We start from the raw sequence: 11,583 nt of genomic DNA on the forward strand, positions 1-11,583 counted from the left end.
AAGGCATTGAAGATGAAAAGTTGTGCTATTTGCAAGTTTTCGTCAATAGGCGTGTCCGTGGCGTGGCGTCAAAGATCAACTCTTCGCCATGACACGGAAGTTGTCGTAACTTCAGCGTACATGCTCACATCTGCACCAAACTGTACATGTAGGATGAGAGTCCCGCCCTGAACACATGTACATGCTGACATTCACCCACAGTCATAGCGCCACCTGCTGGCAACAGGAAGTGACCTTTAACGAAGCAGCCCCCGCCGCACGTTTCACCTACGTGCACGAATTTTCTGTGGTACGTGTATCTTGTCCAGACGCACAAAAAAGCCTCTTGGAGCGATGCCCTAAAATCAACAGGAAGTCGGCCATTTTGAATTTCACATCAAATTTTGGATGATTTACACACTTCGTACTTTAACATACTCCTCCTAGGGATTTAGTCCGACCGACTTCAAAGTTGTGCTATTTGCGAGTTTTCGTCAATGGGTGTGTCCGTGGCGTGGCGTCAGAGATCAAGTCTTCGCCATGACACAGGAAGTTGTTCTAACTTCAGTGTACATGCTCACATCTGAACCTAACTTTACGTGCTTGATAACTCTCCCACCCCGCAGACATCTACACACCAATACCGATTTATATTCATAGCGGCAAGTGCTATGTAGCTCCACATAGGGGACACAGGAAGTGACATATACCACCTTCATGCGGCGTCGGAACCGCGTAGCAAATTCACAGCCGCACCGGCAGAGCTCCAGAATGTGCAACTCGGCCGGCTCACACCCGGACGCGCTACAAGTGCGAGGGCCCGCCCAACGCTGCTTGCAGCTTTAATTGTTTGTTGATTTTCTAGATTTTACATTACTGGATAAGAAGTTGTCCATTATGTTTCAACTCCAGTCTCACCGTATTTTTTCAAAAGTTATACATACATTTGACACACAATTGTATTTCTTAAAAAATTTATACAAGAATAACATATGTACTGCTGTATCTTTCACTATTGCTTGATTTCGTACAGTAGTCTTGATACAGTGCTGCCTGAGTCTGTCGTGTTTCTGCTCATCATCTATCTTTCGCTGTTAAAAAGGCCAGCAACACATGGAACCTTCCACCCCCTATCTTCAAGTGGTACTTTCCGTCCCCCTCTTATTGTGGCATGTTCTGTCTACCCAGTGCAGTTCACACGATCATGGAGAGATCTGAGTTCCAATTACGTTACAAAAACAGTGTTAATGCCTTTGCTTTCTGACTGTTGTGTGCGTCCATTGAACTGTAAGTACTTTAAGTCTCATATTATTAAAGTTTGGGTAGAGTCTTCCCCTTTTCTTGGCTAAATCTTGCTCTAGCTAATTTTAGCTACTGTTAATCATGTCAATTAGGCCCATTTACGAGCAAGTGAGTATCTACAGTGCTAGTTCCATATGTGTAGAGCCTGTGCTTAATGTAATTACATTCAATGCACCCTTTTTTATTATTAATAGCTGCCTAGCTGCCAACTGTTTTCTGTAGTGGGATAAGTTAGTGTGTTAGCTAGCACCACAGTGGTCTGTTGGTGCCACCTTTTCTAAGTATAGTGGTGTTTATTTATTTTTCTCGTTTGGTTCTTTATTATGACTGGTTTAAAGGGTTGTAATATGTTGTCTTACTCTGTATGTTATTCCCATTTCAGAACCACACACACACGTACCACAATTTGGCAATAAAGCAGTCTTAACTGGAAATCCTGGACTATTTTGTGACTTCAGTAGTGGGTGGTGATTTCCTGAAACCAAGTATTGGGAAGCCACCGTCAGCTCATCTCTTTCTTTCAGTCGCGTTCTCGTTCACCATTTATCTGCTCACCCAGTTTCCGCCTTGCTTTAGTTCAGCAAGTTCACTCAAAGTTCACACAGGCTATAATAATCAGAGGTTGAAAGCTGATAATCAAACGAACCCTTAATCAGTAATTAAACATGTAGTCTTAACATCAGTAGAAAAAAACATCCATAGTCACAGCATCAGCAGTTTTAGACCTCTGCAGTCCCTCCTGTAGTCATATTCTACAGTAGGTAACAGTAGAACAAGGCGTGCATAGTCACAGTGTCTACAGTCAATACTCCCACTCAAGGATCTAACAGTGAGCTTGTTACTGCATTCATGACTACAATAAAGCACTTCTACATAAAGACAAGGCACATCTAGGTAAAAAGATTAAAAAAAATAAGGATAATCACTGATGACTGTTTTTTGTCTGCACTGCTCCCCCTCTCTGTGTCCTAGGCATGCCCTCTGCTGATCATGCTATTTTAACCATAACCTGACTTTGTGTCTTGCTGTGTGCTAGAGACAGGGCATTCTTTCTGTGATGGGATATATTGGTGTATGTTTTGTAATACAATTTTCACAAAATCTGCTTCTTCATTTCCCTTAGCTGGTGTCTTGGTGCTGTGTTACTGTGCTCCCTCACTCTGCTCACAAAGCACACATGCTTGCTTACACACACACACACACACACACACGTGCTACTGCTGAGCCCGGGCAGTTAGATACAAAAGGAGCACATATACTCAGAGCTATAGGGTTTTAACACTGTGATCTTAACTTTACACTATAAAATAACACTTTAAATGATGACAATGTAGACCACCTTCACTCTAATAATTCATGATAACAATTTAGGGTATAATGCTCTAAAATTACACACAACACATAGAGGATAGTTACCCCTGCCTATGTTCAGGGATCAACCATCTCCATGACAACTGAGCAGCTCCATCCACTGCGGAAGGCCAGAAGTTGTGGCTGAAAGCAGTGCTTCATTAGTGCTGGAGCTAGCCGGAGTGCCGCTCCAGTACCTCTGAGTTTAAGTCTTTCGCGCTCCAGCACCGCTGTTCATCCAGCCTAGTGGATTTCCTTATTCACTATATGATTTGGTAGCTAATAATGGTTTCTGTTCGCCCTTTAAAACAATGTGCAGGTACGCCATGCGTTTTAAATAATTAATTATTTGATCAGAAATGATTATTTTTTATTTATTTTCAGTGGGCTGAACACTTCATGCACACCTAATACTTTACAAATTAAGCACTGGTTGAAATCTTTGGAAAAAACAAGTACTCAAGTGGTACTAGTAGTTTTTGTCAAGCTACTGTTTGCAAGAACAAGAATGAACTTTCAAGCTTAGCTGTTAGCATCTTTTTTCTCTCACTGATTTGATACTCTCAATGTTTGAGTCACACATTCCTCTTTAGCCATATGTCCAGCACCGAAAAGCAAAGAGCCAAGAGTCCAGTAACCAAATAGCTGGCAGAGAGAGGTCAGTATCTACAACCACCTCACTGCTGTGCTTCTGTCAGTTTGTTTTGAGTGCTTTACCTTGTGGTAAAGAATCACTCAATTGTGATTTATTTCAGTTCAACCATAAAATAATTAATATTACAACCGTGATGCACAGATGAAAGTAAACCAATGAAACGGCGATTTGACCAATTTAATAGCACATGCAGAAGACAATAAAAAAAAAAAAAAAAAAAAAGATTGCCAAGATTTCAATATTGGCTTTTAGTGAGATGATGATGAATATCAAGATGGAATGAAAGAAACAGTCATATTAAAATAAAATCTGATTTGGTCACTTTCACCTGCAGTATGAAAGTAGCCTTGGTGGTGTGCATCAGTCCGGCAGTTTTCCTGTTACATCCAGCCAGTCTGGCGGATCACCCTGTAAAACTGAATAAAGTGAAGGCCAGTAGAGAGCTCTCATTTCTTAATGACGAATATCAAAAGTTTAATAAAGCTGATGATTTCCTGATGTTCAAATGATACATACAGTTCCTTTAAAATATTTTTGTCTAAATATTTTACATGATGGTCATTATTCACAGTGTCTGTTTCCATGCTTATTTAGATATTTCAACAGATACTCACCATTCTGATTTATTCATTAAGTACAACATGTCCAATTAAAACATGATTTTCTTTCATAGCAAATCAGTCTCACCAAGAGTCCGTTGGCTTGTAGCACAGTCTGTGCAGCCTGTAAATGTCTAGAGAGTGGACAGAAAGGGAACATCCATACACAGCAGTCTTTTCTGAAGTTTCATTTCTATCTCTGTCTGGCCAGGTCTGACTGGGGGACTCTGTAGAGTCAGGACACCACTGAGGCTGTGCTGGGCTCCAGGCCGGGGTTGTCGGCGTACACTGGCGGCCTGTTGATTCTGGAGTGGCTCAGGTTCCAGCGCTGCATTCTCCTGCGGTACTTCTCTGAATCTACTTTGTCCATCTGAGCTGACGTCACAACAGCAGAGGGGTGGAAGGTGTTGTGCAGAGCCCGAAACAACAGCCTGCAGAGGAGAACACACAGGACAGTAAACAGGATTAGTCTGTCCATCAGGACTGTGGCTTCACATGGATCAGTAAATGATGAACTTGGGGAGAGTGGCACATTCAACACCTTACAGAAGAACAACTTTTCCTTTTCCTGGATTTTTTTCACTCAACTAACAACTTGACCACTGAAGAGCTGTGTCCTTTTTCAAGCTGGGCCTCCATGGAGGAATGAAAGAACTCAGCATATCACATATATATAACAAGAAGTCACACATGCCAAAGAAAAGATATGTTAATTTCAAGGGCTCGGGTCTGGTTTCAACTCATTATTAATTTTATATATATATTATATTATCATAATTCATTATGGTTTCCATATTAAGAGAAGTCTATAAATTTATAGACATCTGATACTTAATACCATATGTCACGATAATATTATATTTGTGTTTTTACCTGCCTTTAGTACCTTATCTTTGTGTTGAGGTTTGGTTTCAACATTTTTAGCAGAATATTAAAATGGACACATTTTCAACTGTTAGTCAAACTGGAGATCAAATGGTTAATGAAATAATTTTTCAATGGTACTGTAGTTTTCTTACAATACCCTGGTGCTCCTAGTATCTGCCATCAAGTGACCAGCATGAACTGGACTTTTAGACAAAGGCTGAAAAGGATAAACAGAGTGTGTCCTCCCAATTTTAGAAAAAGAAAGTAAGTGGATTTTTTGGAATGAAACACCTTGGCGACTTAATGTGACATACTCAGTCTTAAAATGCAAACTTTAAAGTAGGCTGCACTCAAATGGGACCCAGTTTGAGTGTGTTTATATGTATGAATGTGGTTGTACATGTGTGCATTTACTGTAGGTTATTTGAGGACAGGTGTGTGTACCTGGGTAACAGAGCCATCACAGTAGTTAGAGCACAAATGATATAAAAGAGAGGCTGGGACATCTGGAGTGTTTCTACCCCCAAAGGGTTGGTGGGGGGGCTGCAGGTCGCACAGAACAAACTGAAGAGCAGCACAAAGCCAAAGTAGAAACCACCACTGAGAACCAACACCAGCACATGAATCCACGTCTGCAAAACAACACAGAAGATTAGAGTCTCAGTCTCAAAGTCAGTATGGACTCAAAACATTTTTGCACATTACACATCCATGCCATATGATAAATCATTCCAATCGTAAGGCAATGGAGACAAAATCCAGTTTGAAAATAAGTGATTTCTAACTGCTTTTAGTGTAGCAGTGCATCTGACCAGAGTGTGACTCTCGATAACTTGGTGCAGCAGGATAATGAGGACAGCTGAGACGTTGATCGGAGAGCCAAAGGACAGTTCCCCAATATCTGATCCTGCAAATGCCTGAGACAAACAACACAGCAATCTTACAGTCGGAGGGGGCCAGGACTGTAGTGTTGGCTACACGACAGTAGGACAGCACACTGATTTTGATAGGCACCAAAATTATTTGGTCAAAACACATGTGAAGTGGATTAAAAACAGCAATGAAGAAACTGTTTGACACAACAGAATGATTTGATATGGTGCACTTACGAAATAAGGCACAAAGAAGCAGACAAGGCTTTGGTAAAAAGCATCCAAAACTGTGATCCAGAACACGTAGGGAGCATAGACCTGCAGAGAATGAGAATTAATCTGTTAGTCCTTCTAAACACCTGGTGGGGTCACAACATTGCTTGTTTTAGCCTGGTATAGTACAATCGCAAGCCAGTATAACAGTCCTGCAGTGAATCCTGACTCCTCGCTTCCACTTCAGGTCCAATTAATTAAGTCATTAATGAGGCTAAATAATACATTAGTTAGCACTTATTTCTATTTCATACAGCAGTATCTAAGTGTTACATGAGCAGCATAAATTCAGTATCTTCAAATATAGACCATTTGACATATTATATGACCAGACTGATTATGTTGATTACATATTCAGTAATTAAGTGTTCATTATAATAAACTGGTTGTTTCTGAAAAGCCAGTATTATAAACTGAAGCTGGTGAGCCATACTGATGTCATCAATATCATTCTAAGAGTAAAGCTCTGATGCCCTGTGCTCCCATTTCAAATGCTTTCCCATTCCACAAAAATACAATTTCTTGGGAACGCTGAATTATTTTAGGAAATGTTTCACATAAAAAAAATCAAAACATTCAACAACAGCAGCTGTGATTGCAGGTTTTGAAAGAGCAGGTTTGTGTGTGGTGTCTTTGCAGTTACCTTGGAGATCCGCACAGCCTGGTAGAGCTCAGGCAGCTCCATCAGCGTGTCTGCAGGCGTGTCTTGGTCAAGGACGCCATAGACCAGAGGAGGAATGGAAGTGAAGAGCAAGTTGAAGAGAATAAGCACCCAGGAGTTGGTCATGACGCTCCCAGAGAAACCACAGAAGAACTGATACCAGAACAGCAGATTCACATACATCTGCAGACACAGACAGACAACCAGACAGCAGTGAGCATCGTCATTGTATTTTATAGTGTTAACCAGTCACTATAGAGTATGAGATGGGTCTAATAAAATCTTATACAATATCATTTTACTTCTGCAACTGTGTAAGACAATCTGCTTCCTGTTTACACCGGCATGCCCAATGTATGTGAACGGCCACGTGATGTGCGTTTTCACTCATTTTAATATAGACAAAGATCAACTCTGATCTGCAGCTAAAATGCTGGTGTGGACGGAGATCGTTTTCGTTTTAAAACAAAAACATAGTAGCGGGATGTAGCCTAAGCACAGTTGGTAGAGAACTCTTACCACATTCTTATAGATGAAGTAGAGGATCATGTTTGCAAGACGAGAGTAACACCAGTGGCCATGGACCAGCAGCAGCTTACGGAGGTGTTTAAACCTGGAGATGGCGAAGTCACTGGACATCACAGCCTGGGGAATGATACACAGGGACTACAATATTACCACAAGGCACGGCCATGTTCACACTGCCTCAGTAGGAGTAGCCCAACGCAATATCCACATAGAATAATAGTAAAGGTGGTAATGGTACAGACATTAATTAAAATTAATAATAATAATACTAACAATGATCACAATAATAGGACTAATTATAATAATTGTAGCAGTGTGTGTCGAGCAGGGGGGCAGCAGGAAGCCCGCCACCACAAATCCAGGCCCCACAGCTTCAGAGCCAGAAACACTGGCAAAAAGCGACAGAAGGAGAGAGGATAGGAACGAGAAAGCACAAGACTACAGGAGAGTGAAGAAATAGAGTTAGTAACATTCATTAATGGGATATAGGAGCTCAGTGCATTATGGGAAGTGCATAGAGCAGCATAACTAAGGGATGGTTCAGGACTCACCTGAACCAAAGAGGAAAGTCTTAAGCCTAACTTTTAAATGTGGAGATAAGGTCTGCCTCCTGAACCCAAACTGGAACCTGGTTCCACAGCAGAGGAGCTTGATCTCCATTGTCCCTGTAACTAAAGTGTCTACCGCCCTGTGGCTCTCACCCCCATTCTGATGAAGTGCTTTAAGAAACTGGTTCTTCAGCACATAAAGAACAACATCCAAGCCAGCCTGGACCCTCACCAGTTTGCTTTCCACCAACAGACCCACAGAGGATGCCATCTCCACTGCACTCCACTCAGCCCTTTGTCCACACTTATTAGTGCGAATGCTCATTCTGCGTTTCACATGTATGATAAGTGCAGTCCCAGTTTCAGAGCCGTGTCCGGAGATCAGGTGACGAGACCCCAGCGGTCACTCCCCTCAGGGGTACTCGTAGGGGCCAGAGTCAATTTAGTAATTCCTCGCCTTTACAGTGGCTTGCAAAAGTATCCACACCCCTTGAACTTTTCCACATTTTTTCACAGTACAACCACAAATGTAAATGTATTTCATTGGGATTTCATGTCATAGACCAACACAAAGTGACGCATAATTGTGGAAAATGATACATGGTTTTCAAAATTTTTTACAAATAAAAAAATCATCCACTCCAAAAAAAATTATCAATTTTTGACGCCATGCCACGGGCACGCCGTTCCACAAAAACTAACTGTTTGCACAACTTTTAATTATCAGTATGATTAGACTAGACAACGAAAATCTGAAGTCAGTCAGACTAATTCTCTAGGAGGTGTCTGTTAAAGTACAGAGTGTGTAAATCATCCTAAATGACCAAAAAATCCAAAATGGACAACTTCCTTTTGGGTTTAGACAATGGCTCCAAGAGGTTTATTGCTACGTCTGAAAATGATACATGTGCCACAGAAATTTTGAACATGTAGCTAAAACGTGCTGCGGGGATTGCTTCGTTGAAAGTTACTTCCTGTTGCCAGCAGGTGGCGCTATGACTATGGGTGAATTTTAGAATGTACATGTGTTCAGGACTCTTATCACACCTGTAAAATTTGGAACAGATCTGAGTATGCAAAGTTAAGTAACAACAACTTACTGTGACAATGCGAAGCGTTTAATATCGCTGCTACGCCACACCATTAACTGCAAACTCGACAATTTTACAACATGGCTTCATCATTGCGTTATGGGTTTTCTGGGATGTTTTTGAAGTTGATTTGTCCAACCTGCTAGGAGTAGTACATTACAGCGTAAAACGTGTAATTTCCTGTTGCCAGCTGGTGGCGCTATGACTTTGAGTGAATGTTGGCATGTGGATGTGTTCAGGGTGGGACTCTTATTATACATGTAAGATTTGGTGCAGATGTGAGCATGTACACTGAAGTTATAACAACTTCCTGTTTCATGGCGAATCATCAGTTTTCAAAGACACGCCATGGGCAAATTGCTCAACTGATAATAACTGTTTATACAATTTTTAATCATCAATAGGTTTAGACTGCACAGCAAAAATTTTAAGTCGAGTGGGCGCTACAGAGACATTTTCCAATGTCCATGCACGAAACCCATGAAATACAAAGTTTTTTGCCCCGCCTGACGTGTGCGCAAAGTTGAGCGTATTTAGGCCCATAAAATTGAGATTACTTTGCAGAAAAAAGAAATTCCTTCAGTTCCAATAGGGACTTTGCATGTTTCATGCACGGGCCCTAATTACTATATAATTAATTAGTAAGCAATTAATTAAAAGTTTCCTAGGTCTTTGTAAAATAGGTGGTGCCCTGGACACGAACAAATCCCAGTTAATTCTGTGATTTGATATACTAACTATTTCTGACAATCGGAAGTAAGTGCAAATCCGCTACTTCCTCTTACCAAATTAAGGTTATTGGCTTCGGTGATTTTAATGCCTTTAAGACAGTGGTTCACAACCTTTTTTCCTTGCCCCCAATTATTTACTACTAGGAACAACTGGAGTCAAATGACACCTCCGTGGTTCTGTGTAAATCAATGCCATCTCTTGGCCTATAACTGATAGTGTCGACTGGGCGCGATTATACTCTAACCAGCTGATGCGACACCGGCGGACGCCGTGAATGGAATCAACCGAACCCAGTCTCGCGCAGTGAGTGGCAGACAGTTTGTGATCGGGTAACGTAGCTGGTCGAGGTGCACAGAGCTGCTGAAGTTAACGTAAGGATTTGTAGTGTTTTTAGTTAGTTTTGCACAGGTCCCAAACAGGTTCTGTGTATGTCTGTTCTATCATATCAGCAGAGCAAGTAAGAGCAGAACTGCAGATTAGAGCAGATTACAGGTTTTGAAAAATATTGTAAATTGTGATTAAATGATGACGTTATTCTCATAAAAACATTTCTGGAGATGTCATTACAAAGATATGTGGGATAGATGCAAAAAGTTTTGAACATTCACTCCAGGAATTTCTAATTGAATTAAAATTAATTAGTTTATCATTGAGGTGAAAAGGTGCCACATTTAAAGAGGAACTTCCCCAAACAAAGACACAACGAAGACAGAAGACTAAATCATGAAAGAAAAAAGTACAGAATGCTTGAAAGCCATTCACCTACTGGATTATATTGTGGTATATTTTATATTTTAAATAGTCACCTGCTGCCTGAGTTTTGTGTTTCCATTGACATAGCCTAGATAAAAACATTTCCTCCATAAATTGATGCAGAAAAGGCAAGAATTGGTGCAGAAATGTTCACCATAATGCAGGAAATTAAGTGTTTAATGCTAAAAATTTGTTGGGGGAGGACCCCCACACCACCCTCTAAATAAGTGGCTCCTCCATTGCTAACGGAAAACCTACACTCTTGCTTATTACGAACTAACCTATAATATTCCACATGTTCTCTAGAATTAAAAGAAATCTCTGGTTTTGACACATAGATTCTGGGGAAGGAATACATGGTTTGGTCGACATTAAGGATATCATGTCTGGAGGTTGGCAAGTATCCTGATCCCAGACACAGAAGGCCTAAATGAACCGACCTCCAATACAGAGTCTCACTCCAAACTAAATTGAAAAGTTGGCAGCCCTGCTAATGTTAACTCTGATTTTCCACATGCAGTGCACTTGAAACCTCAATCACGGGTGATTTTATTAAAAACGGCGACTTTATGAAATGTACTGCTGATGGAGAAAATCAGCAGAGACACATACAGGGAGAGACAGAAAGAGGCGGAGCCAGCTGGCGTGTTGTCCGTGAGAGACCAGAGGTGCAGGCTGGGTGTGTGTGAGTGTAGGGAGAGGAGCAGATTCAAGTAAATATTAAAGCTGCAAGCAGCGTTGGGCGGGCCCTCGCACTTGTAAGCGCGTCCGCGTGTGAGCCGGCCGAGTTGCATATTCTGGAGCTCTGCCGGTGCGGCTGTGAATTTCCTACGCGGTTATGACGCCGCATGAAGGTGTTATATGTCACTTCCTGTGTCCCCTATGTGGAGCTACATAGCACTTGCCGCTATGAATATAAATCGGTAGTGGTGTATTGATGTCTGCGGGGTGGGAGAGTTAACAAGCACGTAAAGTTTGTTTCAGATGTGAGCATGTACACTGAACAATAATGTACCCAAACAATAAAATAAATTCCTTTTATATTTCCCTGCCTTGTTGTTTATGTGTACATACAGAGGAAGAATGTGAGAACAGCACACATTTCATCGTTACTGTGTGTGAGAGCATGGGAGAACAGTGGATACTTTTAATACAGCCCACACCCCTAATACTGTGTAACTATAACAAGTAGAGAACAGAAGAAAAAGATGTTCTTTCTTTACAACTGTCTGCATAGCTTATTCATATTGTGTAATGAATGAAAATAAATAGGCCTACTAGGCTCCTCTCTACTTTGACATTTAAGATTAGCTTGTTTGATCCACCTTCATACACATGTGACATTACTGTACAACTTGAGAAAGGTGAGTTGT

The 11,583-nt window shown here is 41.2% G+C and overlaps 1 protein-coding gene across 1 annotated transcript in view; it reads right to left on the reverse strand.

The window, feature by feature from the left end:
• Nucleotides 1-3,449: 3,449 nt before the first annotated feature.
• LOC123978622 (phospholipid-transporting ATPase VD-like) overlaps nucleotides 3,450-11,583 on the reverse strand; it is a 21,005-nt gene continuing 12,871 nt past the window's right edge. Inside the window, exons 5-10 of the mRNA XM_046061960.1 lie at nucleotides 7,078-7,203; nucleotides 6,541-6,741; nucleotides 5,862-5,942; nucleotides 5,565-5,669; nucleotides 5,197-5,384; nucleotides 3,450-4,316 (exon numbers count right to left, since the gene is read on the reverse strand). Coding sequence (XP_045917916.1) covers nucleotides 4,121-4,316; nucleotides 5,197-5,384; nucleotides 5,565-5,669; nucleotides 5,862-5,942; nucleotides 6,541-6,741; nucleotides 7,078-7,203 — 897 coding nt within the window. The 3' untranslated portion in view covers nucleotides 3,450-4,120. The remainder of the gene's footprint in view (nucleotides 4,317-5,196; nucleotides 5,385-5,564; nucleotides 5,670-5,861; nucleotides 5,943-6,540; nucleotides 6,742-7,077; nucleotides 7,204-11,583) is intronic.

Source organism: Micropterus dolomieu, linkage group LG11 (genome assembly GCF_021292245.1).
Source record: "Micropterus dolomieu isolate WLL.071019.BEF.003 ecotype Adirondacks linkage group LG11, ASM2129224v1, whole genome shotgun sequence".
NCBI lineage: Eukaryota > Metazoa > Chordata > Actinopteri > Centrarchiformes > Centrarchidae > Micropterus > Micropterus dolomieu.